Source organism: Ochotona curzoniae, unplaced genomic scaffold (genome assembly GCF_017591425.1).
Source record: "Ochotona curzoniae isolate NIBS_2020 unplaced genomic scaffold, NIBS_Ocur_1.0 contig_3819, whole genome shotgun sequence".
NCBI lineage: Eukaryota > Metazoa > Chordata > Mammalia > Lagomorpha > Ochotonidae > Ochotona > Ochotona curzoniae.
In genome coordinates this window covers 1-19662 of record NW_024466004.1, presented here as the reverse complement: position 1 = coordinate 19662, position 19662 = coordinate 1, and the positions used below count along the sequence as shown (strand labels likewise).

The 19662-nt window shown below is 50.6% G+C and overlaps 2 protein-coding genes across 2 annotated transcripts; one reads left to right on the top strand and one right to left on the bottom strand.

Moving 5' to 3' along the window:
* The first annotated feature begins 2017 nt into the window (after window positions 1–2017).
* On the top strand, window positions 2018–5184 carry LOC121158325 (HLA class II histocompatibility antigen, DP alpha 1 chain). The gene is made up of 5 exons (XM_040983019.1): window positions 2018–2046; window positions 2161–2279; window positions 4023–4268; window positions 4595–4876; window positions 5069–5184. The coding sequence occupies exons 1-5, from the start codon at window positions 2018–2020 to the stop codon at window positions 5182–5184; spliced, it is 792 nt and encodes a 263-aa protein (XP_040838953.1).
* A 7096-nt stretch (window positions 5185–12280) lies between these two features.
* Window positions 12281–18685, bottom strand: LOC121158324 (HLA class II histocompatibility antigen, DP beta 1 chain-like; the record flags this gene model as incomplete). The annotated part of the gene is made up of 6 exons (XM_040983018.1): window positions 12281–12370; window positions 13394–13417; window positions 13687–13797; window positions 14849–15130; window positions 18101–18370; window positions 18625–18685. Coding segments are annotated over 5 exons (744 nt in total), but the record flags the coding sequence as incomplete, so codon positions are not given.
* Between the last annotated feature and the right edge of the window lie 977 nt (window positions 18686–19662).

Here is a 19662-nt window from a genome sequence, read left to right as displayed (position 1 = left end):
TATCCCTAAAAAAAAAAAAAAGACTTACTTATTTAAAAGTCAGAGTGATTGAGAGTCAGAGCAAGAGAGAGAGAGAGAGAATGGGTAAGGGAGAGCATTATCTGTCATCTACCAGTTCACTCCACAAATGGTCACAATGGTTAGATCTGGGCCCAGCAGAAGCCAGGAGCCAGGAACTCCATCCAGGACTCCCGCACGGGGGGCAGGTACTCAAGGCCTTGAGCCATTATCCACATATTGTCTACTCAATACTATGTCAATTAATTCCATGACACTGTATATTGTTGCTGATGTTTTGTTGGGGCTTTTAACTGACCGGGACTTTACACTGTTAGCTCTGCCCTCAGACCAGGGAGGGTCGCCCCAAGAGGCCACTGGGCTTGTCTGGACAATAGGATGCTGGACTCTATGCTGGGTATATGCTTGCAATGAAGGAATCTCAACTGAACCTGAACTGTGGTTATACAGCAAGGTGGAGGAATCCACCATGGAGGGAGGGTTGTGGGAGGGGTGGGGGGAATCCCAATACCTACAAAACTGTTTCACATAATACAATGTTACTAACAATAAAATATATATATATTTATTATATTTTCTGTAATAAGATGTTGGTGATGTAATTCATTAATCAACCATCCATCAGAGGCTGATTGTTTATACTCACCTGAGATGGTCAGTGTCCCTTTTATCACTGTTATTGGTACTGTCCAAAAATAATGAAGATCTAATCCTCATTGTGCCTACATCAGGGCCCTAGGATACAGGAATGATCTCAGAACGGAATGACAGTTTGCTACATAGTTGGGAGACACGCCAGCGGCAGCATGATGGACTTGGGAAAATTCACACACTGTGAGATTGGAGGGGGGAGAAGAGAGGGGAGGGGAGGGAACTTGGAGCAGAGGGAAGGGAGAGCCCAGAACCAACTAACTGTATCAAAAAACAATAATAATAATAATAAATCTGCTCACAAAAATTATCTTTTTTTTTCTTTTTAATTTGAAAGGCAGATTTACAGAGAGAGAAAGAGAGAAAGAGAGACATCTTGCATTGGCTGGTTCACTCCCCAGATGGCTGCAGCAGTCAGAGATGGGCAGTCTGAAGTCAGGAGTCTGGGGTTTCTTTTGGGTCTCCCACACAGACACAGGGGCCCATTGCCTTGGGCCATTATCAGTTGCTTTTCCAGGCACATTAGCAGTGAGTTGGATCAAAAGTGAAGCAGCAAGGCCCAGTGCGGTAGCCTGGCAGCTAAAGTTCTTGCTTTGCATGCGCTGGAATTCCATATGGACACTGGTTCTAATCCCTGAGGCCTTGCTTCCCATCCAGCTCCCTGCTTGTGGCCTGGGAAAGCAGTTGAAGACAGCCCAAGGCTTTGGGACCCTGCACCCATTTGTGAGACCCAGAAGAGGCTCCAGGCTCCTGGCTTCAGGTCAACGCAGCTCTGGCCATTGAGGCTGCTTGGAAAGTGAATCAGAAGATGAATGATCTTCCTGTCTGTCTCTCCTCCTCTCTGTATATCTGACTTTCCAACAAAAATAAATAAGTCTTTTTAAAGAGGTGAAGCAGCTGAGACCTAAACAGGCACCCATATTGGATGTGCCAGCACCTAGAAAGAACATTTTTGTATTCAGAACAAATAAAGAGAAGAGTAATTCAATTTTGAATAATTAAATATAAATTCTACTTTATTGCTATCTCTCAAAGCATTAAAGGATTTCTCCAAAATTATCTAAAGTGTTAGAGAAGATGTGATATCAGTTGGTGACAATTACATTTCTGTATGATACTCAGATCAACATGAAACCTGAAGAAATAACATTCAATCACAAAGTCACTACAAATACAGAATACTCAAGGAGCTACTTCCGCAAAGTATTTGCAGGCAAACTCATTAAGGAGGCAAGATTATTTCTTCATTTATTCCCAAGCTCCACACACAGTCACGGCTGTCTGGGCTGTGATTCTCCCACCTGCCCTTGGTGGTTCTAGAATCTTCTTCACCCAGCCACAGTGGGAGATGTGGGTGAGCCCTGCTGGCATCCTCTGGTTGGCTGAGCCCTGTCCAGCTGTTTCATTGCCATGGCTCCTCCTGGGAGGAACAAGTCCTGGATTCAGAACTCCTCCCTGCCTGCTCCACCTCCTCTTCTCCGCACTGCCAAGCTCACAGTGCCCGTTGCTAAAGCACCTGCAAGACTTTAGGGATCAGACCAGAGCCATGATCCTGCGAGCCCTTGCCCTGGCCGTCCTGCTGAGTCCCCATGGAACCGGGGCTGTCAGGGGTGAGTGCTCAGGGGGCGAGAAGGGGTGTGGGACTGTGGGGGAGTGTGGAGCCCATGGGTGCTGTTCCCTTCCCTGCTGCTCTCTCCTTTATTCTCGTGTGTGAGTCTCCTGTTTCCTCTCATTCTAACAGCCGTGACTGACTATTGAACATCTCTGAGTTCATGTCACTTCTCACACCATCATTTTCAGAAGGGCGTGCACTTTTAAAAACAAAACTTATTTGTTTGTCAAGTTACAGATAGAAAATGGGGAGATGAAGTGAGATCTTCCATGTGCTGGTTCACTCTCCAAAAGGTCACGATGGCTGGGGCTTGCCCAGGAATCAAACTCCAGTTGAGTCTCCCACATGGGTGGCAGGGATTCAAATACTTGGGCCATCCTTCACTGCTTTTCCAGGCATATTGGCAGGGAGCCAAATGGGAAGTAGAGAAGCTGGGACTCAAACCGGTGCTCCAATATGAGATGCCAGGGTTGCCAGGGGGCAGCTTCACCCCTGTCCCAGCACACCTGTCCCTGGAAGGTGTGTATCAGGGCCATTTTAGAAATGGGAAGATTGTGACCTGAGGATGTTCTTGAATGGTTCATTCTCTCCACGTAATGGGCTGAAGAGAGAACGGAGCCTCTGCAGCCTCCTCTGGGGCTTGAGTCTCAGAGGAAACTCTTGAACTAGAGGTCCCCAGGTCTGCTTTCCCTGCTGCTGTGTTGTTCCGTCCTCTGCCGCCCCACCTTCCTCTGCCCCTGCCCCCATCTCTGGGCTGATTCCTTGTGGCGGTTGAGGACTATTATCACTTCTCCTCTGTAGATTCATGTGTGTCATCAGCAATAGTTGAGATGTGACCACATCCTCCTTTCTGGAATTTTCTTTTGCCCCTGGGCTCATATGAGAATCTTCCTCCTTGTATCCCTCTCATTTCCAAAAATTCTTTTAGTAGATGTCTTTGCTAGAATATAGGACCATACACTGAGACCTCCGATTCATTTTTCTTGGGGGAATCCAACCCAAACTTGCACCTGCACCCTCAAGAGACGCTCTCATGGTACACGGCGCTGAGACGAGGTCTGTCCACGATCTCACTGGCCCTCCACCTGGCTGACTCTGTCTCACCAAGGCCCAGACTCAGCGTTTTATCTTCTCCCCAGCATCCCTCAGTCTCCCTTCCCCCTACAACCCTGGTGCCACAACCCTCCCTGGCTCCTTCCCTGTTACTCTGGCTTCCGTGTGCTGATTCCTGGGGACCCTCATGGCCTTCCTGAAGTTCCAGCCTGCTTGTCTTTCCCTGTGCTGCTGCCCTCACATACCCCCTCATCACTGTTAGTATTAGTGGTATATATTTTTAAATATTTATTTTAAAAAATGTAGTTTGAAAGGTAGACTTACAGAGAGAGAATTAGAGACAAAGAGAGAGGATCTTCTAGTCTCTGCTTCACTCCCTAGATAGTTGCAACAGCCAGAACTGCCATCCACTGGTTCCCTCCCTGTGTGGCTGCAACACGCAGGGCTAGGCCAGGTTGAAGCCAGGAGCTAAGAGTTTTTTCTGGGTCTCCAATGTGGGTACATCAGTCCAAGAACTGGTACATTATCAGGGAGCTGGATTGGACGTGGAACAGCTGGAGCTCAAACTGGTGCCCATGTGGGATGCTGGTGCCACATCCCACTCACTACACCACAGCACCAGCCCCTCTGCTTGGTTTTCCTGTCTCGCGTGTTCACCCACTCTTCTGCCTTCTTCCTCCTCACACAGTGGACCACGTGTCCACGTATGCAGAGTTTGTCCAAACACACAGACCTTCGGGGGAGTACATGTTTGAGTTTGATGAAGATGAGCAGTTCTATGTGGACTTGGATAAGAAGGAGACGGTGTGGCACCTGCCCGAGTTCATTCACGCCTTCGACTTCGATGCTCGGAGGGGTATTGCTGACATCGTCATGGCGAGGAAGAACCTGAACACCCTGATCCAACGCTCCAAACACACCCGGGCCACAACTGGTACTGCCTACCCCCGCTCACTCTTCCACAGCCCAGCTGAGGGGGAAGTGGGGACCCCCTGCTGCTCAGGGACAGAGACAGCGTCCAGTGTCTGAGCAGCATTTTGCTGCCACTACTGGGGTGTGGGCCATGGGAGCAGGTGTTTTCTTACTTGGGAGTGGGATTGGGGTCAGCTGCATGAGAGGTGGTGACCCTGGCCTGGAAGTCCCCAGGGGTTGGATTGCAAGCCGTGACCCTGTATTTGGAGAATACAAGTCTGTAGATGGAGGGGTCCTTGAGATTCAGCCAAAAACCATAGACCCTCTGGGTCCTGTCTGCCCCTCCAGAGGCCCCCGAGGTGACTGTGTTTCCCAAGGAGCCTGTGGAGCTGGGCCAGCCCAACACGCTCATCTGCCACATCGACAAGTTCTTCCCACCCGTGCTCAACGTCACGTGGCTGCGCAATGGGCAGCTGGTCACCGAGGGGGTTGCTGAGAGCATCTTCCTGCCCAGCGCAGAGTTCCGGTTCCACAAGTTCCACTACCTGACCTTCCTGCCCACGGCTGACGATGTGTATGACTGCAAGGTGGAGCACTGGGGCCTGGAGCGGCCACTTCTCATGCACTGGGGTACGGAGCCCACCGTGGCCAGTGCTGCCTGGTGCCAGGACCCACCTATCCTTGACACCTGCTATTCGTGATCCCACATCCATCATCATTTTACCCAAACTTTCCATCTCCTGGTTTCCATTACCCTGAGCTGCTGCACCTCAGGTGAGCCCCTGTTCTTGCGACTTCTGACTGCTGTGCTTTGTGCCACAGAACCCCAGGAGCCCGCCCGCGTGCCTGAGACCATGGAGACTGTGCTCTGTGCCCTGGGCTTGATGGTGGGTCTGGCAGGGGTCGCCATCAGCACCATCATCCTGAGGACCAAGTGACCCTGCAGCAGCCCTGGGAGGCATTCTGGAGGCACGGAGGTATCCATTCAAGGGGAACAGGGAACAGGGGAGGCTGTGTGATAGGGTGGTGTGTGGGGCGGGGAAGGCGTCTTATCTCAGTTAGCATGGAGCCGGAGCCTGGAGCTTCCTCAGGGTTTCCCACCTAAGTGCAGGGGCCCAAGCACTTGATCCATCTTCTGCTGCTTTCCCAGGTGCCTATAGAGGATGCCAGAGGTGCAGGTGGATGCTTAGCTTGCTATGCCTCTGCGCCAGCCCCATATTTCTCCCACTTTTTCATGCCAAAATTTTTTTTCTAGCCTCCTCTTGGCTTTTCTTGTATATTTCCTACTGAAGAGCTTTCCACATTGCCCCTGGGGTGGTTTCTTGGTCTAACTTTTTCTTTAGCAATTCTTTTTTTTTTAAGATTTATTTTATTTTATTTTTCATTGGAAAGAGATTTACAGAGAGAAGGAGAGACAGAGAGATCTTCCATCCACTGGTTCACTCCCCAAGTGGCTGCAATGGTCGGAGCTGAACGGATCTAAAGCCAAGAGCTTCTTCTGAGTCTACCACGGGAGTCAGGGTCCCAAGGCTTTGAACATCCTCCACTGCTTTCCTAGGCTGGATGGGAAGAGGAGCAGCCAGGCACGAACTGGCACCTATATAGGATCCTAGCAGATGCAAGGAGAGGATTTAGCCACTAGGCTACCCGTGCCAGGCCCTCTTATTCTTTATTTCTTTATTATTTGAAAGGAAGAGAGAGAGAGAGAGAGAGAGAGAGAGAGAGAGCGAGCTTCCATTTGTAGTTCACTCCCACATGGCTGGGACAGGCTGGAGCCAGGAGCCAGGAGCCAGGAGCCAGGCTCTCCACCTAGGTTTCTCACATGGGTGGCAGGAATTCAACCTCTTGGGCCCTCTTCCACTGCTTTCCCAGGCTCATCCTCAGGAGGCTGGATCTGGAGCAGAGCAGCTGGGACTTGAATTGGAGCTCTGACATGGATGCTGGGGTCCCAAGTGCAGCTTGGCCCACTGTGCCACCAGAGTGGCCTCACTTAATGACTCCTCAGGCGTAGGAGTCCTGCTTGCTACCCCGCTCACTGCATTGTTCGTCCTATTACTGAAACCCAAGATTCACTGGTTTCTGATTTTGACTTCCTACTGTCAGTGCTTTTTCTTTTTCTTTTAACTGTGATCTAGAGGATATCTGTAAGAGCTACTCAAAACAACGTTCTGTGTAGTCACTGGTTAGCAACACAAACTCCAACACAAGTAACACCAAGGTCAAGACCACTGCCAGCAGCCACGAGACCCCTGATGGCCAGCAGGTGACCAGACATTTTGGGGGGCTCCATAATGTCTAGCACAGGTCCTAGCACATGGTAGGCCCTCAGTAAAGGTCTCTGGTAGATGTATGCTATTATTCATTTAGCATGTTCTGACCACACACGTTCTACCTTCAAGGTTTCCCACACATTTGAAGTCAGACGCAGCCTCGTGACTTGTGTGGAACAGCAGGATGTGGAAGTGACGTGGGGGCCGGCAGCGCTGTCACGACTCACCAGGCTGCTTTCTGTCAGCTCAGTGATCTTGGGAGCAGATGCACGGAGCACGGCCTCCCCACTTCTTCTGCAGGGAATGCACACCGAGAGGAGCTGGAAGAGGTGATAGGGAGGCAGGGACATTGGGAGAATGTTTCACCACATCAATCCAGGGATCAAACGCTTCAGAAGGGGCCAGGGTCGTGGTGCAGCAGGCTGAGCGGTTGTCTGTGATGCTGGCATCCCGTGTGGGAGCGCTGACTGGAGTCCCCACCGTTTTGTTTGCAATCAAGCTCCATGCTAACGCATCCAGGAAGGCAGCATAAGGAGGCCCAAATCTTGGGCCCCTGCCACACACCTGGGAGACCTAGATGCAGTTCTCAGATCCTGGCTTCAGAAAAGTTACATTTCTGGAGGAGGAAGTGACTGACGTGGTGCCCTGGGCCTCGCCAGGGGTGCTGGCGCCCTCTGGAGGGCGGCTCCTTGCAGTGCGCCGGTCTCCTCGCTCTGACTTCCATCACTCCTGGCTGGGCTCTGGTCCTTGAGGCTCCGAGGGTGTGAACAGACGGGAGCTGGAAGGGGAGGAGAGACTCCTCCCCTGCTTCTCAGTGATCGTTACCCGGGCAGCAGCATCTGTTGGGTCAACCATCTTCTCTTTAGGGGCTGAATTGGGATGGCAAATGAATGGGCAGGGGATACAGCACCAAACTGGGAGCCTTGACCCCACTTGCTTGTCCTTCTGCAGGTGACAAGCTGTGACAGAAAAGCACGTGGGAGGTTCCCCGCCTCAGGTCTGCTTTAAAGCTCCTGACCAGCTTTCCTGACCCTGCACCCCGGCACAGCCATTGGACTGAAGTGCTAAGATCACAGCATTACTCGTCTGTCTGATCTCATTTGTACGTGGCCCCAGCAAAGAGCCTCACACATACAAGGTTGTCAATAAATACTGAAATTTGAAGACTAATGTAGTGGCACAGTGGGTTAAGCCTCCATCTGAAACATTGACATTCTCCAGTTCAAGTCCTGGTGATTCCACTTCTAATCTGGCTCTCTGCTGATGTGCTTAGAAGACGGCTAAGTACTTAGGACCCTGCCTTGCATTTGGGAGACCTGGATGAAGTTCCAGACCGCTGACTTCAGCCTGACCCGAGTCCCAGCCGTTGCGGCCATTTGGGGAGTGAGAAAGTAGATGGGAAATCTCACTCTCTTACAAATAAATAATTTTTTAAGATTTTTTTTTGAAAGTCAGATATACACAGAGAAGGAGAGACAGAAAAAAAGGATCTTCCATCTGCTGATTTACTCCCTAAGTGACCACAACACCCGGAGCTGTGCTGATCTGAAGCCAGGAGCCTCTTCTGGGTCTCCCAGGTGGTTGCAGGGTCCCAAGGTTTTGAGGCTGTCCTCCACTGCTTTCCCAGGCCACAAGCAGGGAGCTGGATGGGAGTGAAACAGCCGAAACACAAACTGGCACCTATATGGGATCCCGGTGCATGCAGGGCGAGGATTTAGACATTAGGTTACTGCACCAGGTCTCTGAAACAAATCTTTAACAATTTTTTAAGAGGGGGCCTGGTGTAGTAGCCTAGTGGCTAAAGTTCTCACTTTTAATGCACTGGGATCCCATATGGGTGTTGGTTCTAATCCCAGCAATATCACTTCCCATCCACCTCTGTTGTGGCCTGGGAAAGCAGTCAAGGACGGCCCAAAGCTTTGGGATCCTGCACTCATGCGGGAGAGCCAGAAGAGGCTCCTGGCTTCAGATCAGCTCAGCTCCAGCCATTGCAGCCACTTAGGGAGTGAATCAGTAGATGGAAGATCTTTCTCTCTGTCTCTCCTCCTCTCTGTATATTTGACTTTGCAATAAAAATAAATAAATCCTAAAAAACATATTTTTTTGAGGAGGGTCACAGGATTTTCCAACACTGGATGGTCTCTAGGCCCCAGTCCCCTCTGGAACTTGTCCCTGTTGCCACGTCACTCCTGAGGAATCCCAGAGCCCAGTGCGCCCTTGCAGGTCGGAGCAGGTGTGTGAGCTGTCCATGGTTCCCAGGCCTCTCCGCGTCTCTTCAGATCCTCAGTTCCCGGGGCGTGCGTTTGTGATCTTGCTGGAAGGCTGGTCCAGAGAACGTCCACTCCCTGGGCACCGCCCCAGCCTGCAGTGTGAGCTCCTCAGACGAGGAGGGCTGGGCCTTGGCTTTGTCCTATACAGGACGGTGTGTCCCAGGCGGTCCTGGAAGGCGCTGAGGATGGGGTGTACGCACTGTGGCCTGAGAACTTCACCCTGGCTTCAAGACTTCATGCAGAACACTCATGAGCCCTCTCTTTCTGTGAATGGTTATAACCAAACCGACTTTTTTTCAAGATTATTTATTTTTATTGGAAAGGCAGATCAGATTTACAGAGTAGAAGAGAGATCTTCCATTTGATGATTCACTCCCCAAATGGCCACGACAGTTGGAGCTAAGCCACTCCGAAGCCAGGAGCCAGGAGCTTCTTCAGGTCTTTCACGCAGGTGCAGGGTCCCAAGGCTTTGGACCGTCCCCTGCTGCTTTCCCAGGCCACAAGCAGGGAGCTGGATGGGAAGTGGAGCAGCTGGGACATGGCACAAGTAGGGAGCCTGGCACAAGTAGACAAAGAATTAGCCATTTGAACCATCATGCTGACTCCCCATACTGTCCTTCTGATGTGTGGATTCCTCCTGTGATGGCTCTGAGGCCAGAGGGAAGAGACCAAATGTTCTCATCTATTTCCCCGATGCTGTCCTAGGCTCCATGTGACGCCTGCAGTCAGTGCACAAACCAAGGCAGCGGGGTTTTCATTTATGGCTGCAGGACACCATTGGGGCAACGGTGCTTTCACCAGGCCGCGTCTCAGCTTAGCTCAAGGTGAGCAACAAAACAGTACAGGCTTTGGACACAGGTCTGTCTCTGCCATGGGCTAGCTGCAGCACCTCCCCAGGGCTCAGAGTCCACACTGTCAGAAGCCAGGACTGTGTCCTCTTGTCTGGGTCAGGAGGGATAATCTGATTGCCTTCCCCCTCCCACATTCCCCCTTGTCCAGTCACCCTGTGTAGACTCCAGCTGTGCCCACCTCTGTACAGAGGCACCCAAGTCACACCTCAGCCTGTGTGTGGACAACTGGTCTCATCAGGGGTTTTGCGAGGGGAGCTGGGAGAAGGAGCACAGTGGTTCATGGGAACTGTCCAGGGACAAGAGCCGAGAGGCACACGATGGCTGGAAGCTGCTCATGAGAAATCAGGCAAGTGGGTGAGTTAGAGAATGGCTGGACACCCACCACATGCAGCAGGACAGAGCATGCTTCAGGCTGACAGGAAGCTTATAGGAAGCAGGCCCTCCCGTGTTAAGCTGAGCAGTAACAGGATATGGGCTTGCGCTAAAAGCACCTGGTCTATTTGGACTCTTGGCATCCTATTGTTTGGTTAAAGGGATTGGGGGAAAGAGTATAAAAAGAGTAATAAAGGGAGGCTTCAGAGAGACTTCCATCATCACTGGTCTCCTGTTGGTGCCTCATCCCCAGACCCTCTCTGTGTCCACGTTACTGGCTCTGCTGGCCAGAGCAAGTGTGTGTTGTAGAGAAGGTGTGTGATAGAGTGTTGTCCATGATGCTTTGGTCTCTAATTAGGGGTGCATTTCCCACTGTACCAAGTGCTGCGATGGGCGGTCTGGGTGGGCGGATGCATACAAACTGAGAAGATACAATTGTGTATGAAATATTTATTTATTTATTGGAAAGGCAGATTTACAGAAAGATCTTCCGTCTGCTGGTTTATTCCCCAAGTGGCCACAATGGCTGGTGCTGCGCTGATCTGCAGCCGGGAGTCAGAAGTTTTTTCCGGCACCCCACATAGGAGCAGGGTGCCAAGGCTTTGGGCCATCCTCTACTGCTTTCTCAGGTGACAAGGAGGAACTGGATGAGCAGTGTAACAGCCAGGACGTGAGCTGACACCCAAATGGGATCTCTGTGCTTAACAGGCAAGGGAGGGGGGATCAGCCAATTGAGTCACTGTGCGGGGCCCCACCTCTTATCTATCAGAATTCAACAGGTCAATGCGAATGTGTGATGGATGCAAAGAAAATGCTCCAAGTTTATTTTAATTCTGTGCTGGGATCTGTGCAGTGGGTGTGGAGGACATGAAGGTGTGAAGAGAACTGTTCCATTGCAGGTAGGGCTGCAAGGAATTTCCTGCTGCATGGCAGGGCCCTGCGGATGTCTCTGCATCCACCTGAAGGCAGTTCCACCCCCGTGTGCATGGACACTGGAGCACCTCGCTGAGAATTCTGTAATCTATTCAGGCATTGTTTGTTTCTGTCTTTACTATCAATGTGAGCTTGGAAGTTGATGTTGCTGATAACACCTTGCAGAAGGGCCTTTTACAATTCCTGCTGTCTCTGTCTCTGCTGCCCCCATTGACCAGCCTTGATCTTTAGGTCGCTCCTTCTGTGATACATTCCCTCCCTTAACTGATTCAAGATTAAGTTGTAAAATGAGGCTTGTAGTAGGAATGTATTATTGATTGATATGCACAGTATATTAAGAACTTCCTGACCACAGGGTCAGGATGGATAACATCCTGCTGAAAGGTGAAACAAATCGCAGAATTATCCTTGGAAACATCCACTTGACCATGACGTAAACAGTCTGAGCCAGAGCTGTGACTGCTTCTGTATAAACAAAGGGGACAGCTTTCTTGCATTGTTCATTATGATCATGAAATTGTAGTGATACATTTCTTTTCTCTCTATGCCTACTCTACTCACCCTTCTCAAGTTCTGAACTCAGCTGGAGCTGGACTCCGGCAATTCTGATTCTATTTTAATTTTTCCATGGTGATGGGAAGACATGCTGCTGTTATGTCATACACTGAGTCAGTGCTATGTGAAGAGGGGAATTACGGCTCAGATTCAATCTGCTTGCCATTAAACAGCTCAGAACAGAGGAACAGCCCCGTGGGAAACACCGAGTTCAGAGGAGGTCTGTGTGCACTCATTCATCTCACAAGAAACCCAAGTGCTCCTGGCTGTCTCCCTCCTGAGTGTGACAGTGAACTTCCTCCTGCACCCCACCAGCTCCCCAGATCCTCAAACAAAAATGGTAGCAGACATTTATTTTCATTGTTAAGGCAGATTCACAGAAAGAGACAGAAAGATTTTTCATCTGATGGTTCACTCCCCAAATAGCCACAATGGCCAAAGCTGAGCTGATCCAAAGCCAGGAGCTTCTTCTGCGTTTCCCATGTGTGTGCGGGGTCCCAAGGCTTTGGGCTATCCTCCACTGCTATCCCAGGCCACAAGCAGGGGACTGGATGGGAAGTGGAGCAACTAGGACTAACCAGCAACCAGCTGGCTCTTATAGGTGGAGAATTACCCAACTAAACCATTACACTGGCCTCGGTGCTGATTCTTAAAAGACAGTAACATTGGGTTTTGTTTCTTTTTGGAGCTGAGAAGAGGGGAGTTTGTGGGAAGGCCCATGATAGAGATGGCATGGGATTAAAGGGCAGAGCTGTGTTAGCTGGGTCCATGCAGTCTCCCATCACCCAGCAGCAGTAGCGGCCTTGGCCTTGGCCATGAAAGAACAGAACAAAACCGGGTCCAGGGTGCAGCCTCCAGGTCAGGTCAGGAACCCTGTGGGGAGGAAGACAAAGTGAGCCTGGGCTGCTGACACTTCTCCCCTAAGTCCCAGGAGAGAAAACCTGCAGTGACAGACTGAGTCTTTTTTTTTTTTTTTTTTTAGTATCTTCACTGAAATGTTTTTATTCTCAAATGCTACTTATGACTGGAAACACAAAAAACCACGAATAGCTAGAACCATCCTGAAAAATAAGAAGTTAGCAGGGGGAATCACAATCCCGGACCTCTGGACATACTATAGAGCAGTGGTTATCAAAACAGCCTGGTACTGGCACAAAGACAGAAAGGAAGATCAATGGAATAGAATAGAAGCACCAAAAGGGAACCCACACAGATACAGCCAATTAATCTTTGACAAAAAGACCAATGACAGTTCAAGCAAGTGGGAAGGCCTCTTTAGTAAATGTTGTTGGGACAACTGGCTGATAGCCTGTAGAAACAAAAAGATAGACCCACATCTATCACCATACACTAAGATCCAATCTACATGGATAAAAGACCTAAACCTACATCCAGAAACCTTCAAACTCTTGCGAGACTGAGTCTTAACTTGATAGAAAGAAAAGTTCTTCCTGAGCTGGCATTGTGGTGCTGCAGGTTAAGACACTGCCATGCTGGATTGCTATCAGAGTGCTGGTTAGAGTGCCGGCTGCTGTGCTCTGCTGCCAGCCCACCTCCCTGATAGTGCGTCTGTGAAGGCAGCAGAAGGCCCTGCCACCCACGTGGAGTTCAGGCTTCAGCTTGGCTCAGCCCCAGTGGTTGCAGCCACTTGGTGGGTAAACCTAAGGAAACAAGATTTTTCTCTCTCTCTTTCTCTCTCTCTGTCTCTCTTTGTCACTGTGTCTTTCAAATAAATAATGTGGGCTTCATTCCTCCTTGGAGTAAAGGAGTGTTTTTCCCCAGAGCCACCAAAGGACCCAGCTGGAAGGTGAGGTTTAGGGCCCAGGGTCCCAGCATAGAGCAGCATCTACAGATGCAGCCTCCGCAGCTTGGCCCCGCAGCAAGGAGGAGTGTTACCTGGTTACCGGGATCCTCGCTGAACTGCAATGAAAAGGAGAAAGGAAGATATTGAAGCCACTTTATAGGGACATCACTGCTCCACCCAACCCTGCATCTCCCACTGCCTGTCATCGCACAGTCCCCTGGGTGACTCTGGGTGGTACAGACTGTGTGATCAATTGTGCCAAGGACACGGCCTGGGGACTCCTCCCCTTCCCCCACCATTGGCCATGGCCACCAGAACTCTGCATTGGTTAACATGGAAGATGGGTGAGGCAGCCAAGCCTTGGTCCCCTCTTGGGCTGGCTTACCTTTCTTGCTCTTCCTGTGCATGAAGACGCCCACTGCAAGGAAGACGAGCCCCAGCACCAAGCCCCCGACTCCAGTGAGCATCTTGCTCCGGGCCAAGTCAGACTGTGCCTCTGCAAGAGTGGAGTCCAGGGTGAGCCTTGCCCCTCCCCACTGTGGCCTTGCTCAGGTCCTGCCCGAGTTCCCAGAGGGACATCTTGGGGAAGGACCTCTAGGGACAGTGTTGGGGTGCAGAGGTGAAGACACCACTTGAGATACCCACATTCTATCTTAGGGTGCTGGGTCTGTTTCCAACGTGGCTTCCCACTAAGGTGCGTCTTGGGGGCAACAGTGATGGTTCAAGTACTTGGGTCCCTGCCACTCACACAGGAGAACATGAATAGTTCCTGGCTCAGTTCAACCAAAGTCAGCGGGCATTTTCAGACATTTGGGAGGAGTGAACCAGTGGGTAGGAGATCTCTGTTTTGATCTCTCTTTCTTCCCAATAGTAATTAAAACAAACAAAAACAGGAAAGACCTGTTAGAGAAAAACAAAGAGGATTACCAGTTCTGGATCTTAGGCTTAGCAAAAAGGGGACAAATGCCAATTCTGCCAGCTGCCTTTCAAAGCAATGCCAAATAGGCTAAAAACTGAAGGAACTGGGTCCAGGGTGGTAAGCTAATTCTCAGCACCATGTGGGTGCGGTTCATGTTCTGGCTCCACTTCCAATCCAGCTTCCTGCTAATGTGCCTGGGAAGGCAGTGGAAGATGACCCAATGCCCTGTGTGGGAGACCTGGAAGAAGCTCCTGGCTCCTAGGTATGGCTGTTTGTGGCCACTTGGAGAGTGAACCAGTAGCTGGAAGATCTCTTTGTCTCTGCCTCTTTCCGTTAACTCTGAGTTTTAAAAGAAAATTATACATAAAAAAGAACAAAGCTGAAGGAAGAGAACAGTTGCTACATATGAGGGCAATCCAGGAAAATTTTCTGGGATTTTCTGACAAAAGGGGAACAACCGAATCCTCAGGATTCCCCCCACACTGGGGACAGGTGAGTCTCCATTGCCCTGGGCTCAGGATTGGCCTCAGAACTTGTACAGGGAAGCTACAGATCTGGGTATACCTTAGTGCATACCCCCATATGCCACGAGCACCTGCTCTTCAGAATGCCATTGAAAGCCACTTACTCCAGTCCACCGTGATGGGGCTGTCCAGGCTGGGGTGCTCCACGTGGCAGGTGTACACGTCCCCCGCATGAGGGTTCATCTCCAGCATCACCAGGATCTGGAAGGTCCAGTCCCCATTCCGGATCAGGTTGGTGGACACGACCCCGTCGGTTTCCTCCTGTCCGTTCAGGAACCACCGGACTTGAAGGTCTCCTGGGTAGAAATCTGTCACGTGGCAGACGAGCAGGTGTTGGTGCTGTGAAGACCCCTTCTTGGAGGGGGAGACGTTCACTTTGGGCCGGACTGGGAGTGGGGGACAGTAAAGGAATGACATGTGGAATTGTTATTACCTAGACCTTTTCACTAGGAAGTGCCTTCACATGCTTAAGATGCGTCATAAGAAGGAGCGTGGGAAAGGAATCAGTGGAAAGCACCAGAGCTCCAAGTGGAACGGACATGACCCTGAGCCACACTGCAAAGCCTGGGAGTGCTGGGGCAAGAGCAGCACTCCTTGAAACCTTCCCTCTGAGCTTCCAGTGACTTCTTGACTGTTTCTGCATCTGTGAAATCCTTCCCCCTCTCTCTCTCCTTTTGCTCTATGTTGATGTGAAGGATGCAAATTCACTCAAACCCTTTCGTGATCTTCATCTGTAACAGACAATGGCACTTTCTCAGTGTCTTTCTAATGATTTTATAGCATCTAGCAAGTATGATGCTCACTGATTTTTAATACAAGCTACATATTTTATGGCTTTCCTACCTTTCAAAACTTCACTATTTTCATGTTTACAGTAACAACCCCAAACCTGGTCTGCTGAGCCCCCACCTGCTTGATTAGCTGGAGTTTCAGAGCGTTCCTCGGTCCCTCCTCTGCAGGATCCCTTCTGGCGTGTTGGGCGTGCTCCCTGCAGGGAGCAGGTGCCTTCTGCACCTCTATTTGTTGTCAGTTCCCCTCTTGCTGTCCACTTCCTGTGGTCTCCCCACACTTCCTGCAGTGCCCACTTTGGCTCTCTCCTCTGGGGAGGCCAAACGACCCACTTGTGTCTAGAGGAACACCTGTTTGGAGGAATTTCCCAAGTGGCTGTGCCTTAATAACTTGGCTCTGTCATTCCCCTGTCCCTCTTCCCGGAGAATGGTGGACCTGGGTTGGTGAAGGCGTGTTTCTGAGCCACCTTTTCCTTAGTGACCTTTTGTCATGCAGACTCATCCATTCCCAGCCTCGTCTACCTGAGGTGATCTGCTTTCAGGGACACCTTTTTACCTCGATGACTTTGGTAAATTCACACTGTCAGGCAGTTCAGCTCCTGTCTGTGTGTCAGTTGTGAATCAGATTCAGTTTCTCCTCCTTATGGCTCCTAGGTCTCATGCAAACAAGAGGATATGCCTGGAGGTCTATTTTAAGCCCCAGAACTTTCCATGCTGACACCTGTCTGCAGCACACACTTGGCCTCCAGGGGGCGCTGGCGCCACGTCTAGCGATGCAGAAGTCTCCTGCCCATCCAGCTCAAAACACGCTTCACAAAGGCCGGAGATTACTAAGCGCTGCCTCGTTGAAAGCCCTCAAACATCCACTCATTCACCTCTGGAATCCTGTAGGGTCTCTACACGGGAATTTTCACAGCTCTCGCTCTCCCTTTCCTATGGTAAGTCATGCCCTAATGGTCAATCCCTATACGACTGTAACATCATTTAGTTCTGTTTCCAGCCCCCTTCCCTTCACATTTCACACCTTCTGCAAACACAGTGCTGATCTTCTAATTTGCTTCAAAACCAGACCCCAAAATAAAACCTATCCTGGGTCTGGTGACACTTTACTGGTCACACAGGGGGCTGATAAGAGTGTAGATTCTCTGGGCAATGATTCTGGAGGAATCTGTGCCTTAAAACCTATCCTGGAGCTGGTGCTGTGGCCTAGCAGGTTCGAGTCCAGGCAGCTCCATTTTCCAATCCAGTTCCCTGCTAATGTACCTGGAAAATCAGCAGAGCATGACTCAAGTCCTTGGGATTGTGTACTTATGTGGGAGAAGCTTCTGTTTGGCTTCTGGCCTTAGACCAGCCCAGCAGCAGCTGTTGAGGCCATCTTGGGAGTGAAGCAGCAGATGAAAGATCTCTGTTTCTTTTTGTCTTTTTCACCATAACATTGCCTTTCAAATACGTAGGTTTTTTTTTTTTCCCAAAAAGGTCTTCGTGAGATTCTTTTTAGCAGAACTAACTGGAGACCCCACTGGTCTGGCAGATCAGCCCAGCGGGCATCCAGGGCCCTCTGGGATAGGAGTCTCCACCTGTGCTGAAGGCCTGCCTTGGGTCCCTCCCTGTTAGTCCCTGATAGCCTCCCACCCTGTATATGCTGTCAGGGCCGGCTCTTCCCGCCCATCCTTTAACTCCTCTGACTCTCCCCACGTCTCCCCTCTCCTTCCTTCACCCTTGGACCTCCTGATAGAACAGCAGATTCAGCTCCCATTCCCCACACCAGCCATGCAGTGTCCAAGGCCAGCTGTATGTCACCTGCACGAGGGGCCTAACTGGGCCTTACCCGCCCCCTCTTTCCAACCCATGCAGCCAGCTTCTGCTCTCCTAGTCTCCCTGATTGCTGTGCCACACTCCAGCCTGTCTGCCCATCGCACAAGTCCCTGTCCAGTGTCTGTGGTGCTGTTCTTTTTCTAAGAGCTCTCCTCCCTCTTCCATTCTCTCTCAGCAGCACCTTGCTCCTCGGGATCCTGCCCCTGTGCCCTTCCCATTGCACCCTGCATTCAGGTCCAGGGGGAGCTCATTGGGCTTCCCTGCTGCTGCACACCCTACATCTCCCCCTCACGAGATACCCCAAATGGTCTCAAGGCTGGAGCTGAGCTGATCCAAAGCCAGGAGCCAGGAATCTCCTCCAGGTCTACCACGTGGATGTAGTGGCACAAGGCTTTGGGCCATTCTCTACTGCTTTCCCAGGCCACAGGCAGGGAGCCAGAAGGGAAGTGGAACAGCTAGGGCATGAGCTGACACCCATATGTGATGTGGGCATTGCAGGTGGAGGATTACTGTACTATGAGTGCCAGCAGCTGCAATTTATTTTTGTTGTTGTTCTGTAGGTACAGGGGTATCTGCTGCCCTTCAGTGTCCACACCCCACTCTTCTTAGCTGCGTGTGTGTAGGGTGGGGCACCGGATCTGTGCAAGCTCCAGCCCGGCCCTAGCCACCAAGCACCCTTCCCGCCCGAGACTGTCCTGTCACTCAGCCGGCCTGGCTGGCTCCTCAGCTGCCCCCACAGGCCCGCAGCCTCACCTCGGCGCTGCACGGTGAGACTCTCCAACTCTTGGTAGCTCTCTCTGCAGGCACTGTCCACCTTGGCCCGCGTAAGCCCCAGCTCTTCCAGGTTCAATTTGTTCAATCGCTCGGTGATCAGGCGACCGAGCTCGGTGACGGCGTGGAACCCCCAGGCCTCGCTGTCGAAGTACAAGAACTCCTCTCTGTTATAGACGTATCTTATCATTAGGCGCTGCGTCCCGTTGAAGGTGTAGTAGCATTCTACAGATACCTGACACACGTGGTTCTCTGCCGGGAATGGAGACACTACTAAGCTGGGATCCCGGCTCCCCAGCGACCCCACCGCCCAATGTTTCCAACTCAACTTTGTTATCCGAAGCTCCGAACACCCATGGTCATGGTGCCAGGTTGCGGGCTTATTCCACACAGCGCCTGGTTGCTCTCCAGCACTCAACCCCACCCCCCGCATTAAAAAAAATAGAATAATAATAATAATAAAAAAAGATTAGAAAGGAGGGCTGCTGTGGAGGAGCAGGACTGGCCTGGCGCTGGACAGTGCTGACCCCTCACTACTGTTGCCATTAAGATTACCAGAGTTGGGGGTCACAGGGAGAGTTCTGTCCTAACTTGCCTCTCCCCGGAAGTGGCTGCTGGCAAAGGACCAAGGGGAAGAGTGCCTGTGTCAGGGACCCTGAGTGTACAGGGCAGTGTGAGATTGCCTTCCTCCTCTACAGCGGCTCTTAGTCCCAGCCCCTGAACCCCGCCCCTGGGCTCCAAGTCCCCCTGGGTCCAGATCCCTTCTTCCTGCGATGGCCACTGGCCAGTCCCCATGACAGTTGCCAGCTTTGATCTGTTTGTCCCTGCTCCTCATTTATGAATAAGGGAACATTTTTCATTCTAGAAAAATAATTTTGAAAAAATTTTGGTGGCATTTAAATTTTTAAATAGTATTTTACTGCAAAACAGGCATAAGTGATGACTTGATTGTTGTATGTTTAAATCATTCATTTTTGTGTGATGAGAAATTTACACTGTGCAGCTCTTGAGCACTGATCTGTTCTAATTGAACTCACGACTTGGTGAAACAGGGTTAAACTGATAAGTCGTAAGGTATGGGGAACAGGGTGACACTTCAATACATGCACACAAGCTGGAATGATCCGATCGGGGTAGTCACATACTCATCACCTCAAACATTCTTCATTTTTTCTTAATATTGGGAGTGTTAAAAAACCTACAAGTTATTTTGAAATACAAAATTAATTGTTGTGGTTACCATAGTTACTGAATAGTAGAAATTATGCGTTCTATCCAGTTGCATCTTGATCTTGGAGAACCAAACCAACCAAACAACAAACAAACAAAAAACAACAAAAACAAACAAATTGCAAGGGCTGGTGCCATGCTATAGCAAGCTAAGCCTCTGTCTGCAATGTCAGCATCCCATATGGACATCAATTCAAATTCTAACTGCTTCACTTTTGATCTGGCTCCTTTTTAATGAACTGGGGAAATAGCAGATGCTGGCTCAAATCCTAGGCCCCTGCACCTTCGTGGGACACTGGGAAGAAGCTCCTGGT

Excerpts from the sequence above, each read along its gene's own strand:
- LOC121158325 (XM_040983019.1), top strand. The coding sequence starts at position 2,018 with ATGTGGGTGAGCCCTGCTGGCATCCTCTG. Across the intron at positions 4,269-4,594 it reads ACACACCCGGGCCACAACTG|AGGCCCCCGAGGTGACTGTG; the intron begins GTACTGCCTACC and ends CTGCCCCTCCAG. Across the intron at positions 4,877-5,068 it reads GCCACTTCTCATGCACTGGG|AACCCCAGGAGCCCGCCCGC; the intron begins GTACGGAGCCCA and ends TTTGTGCCACAG.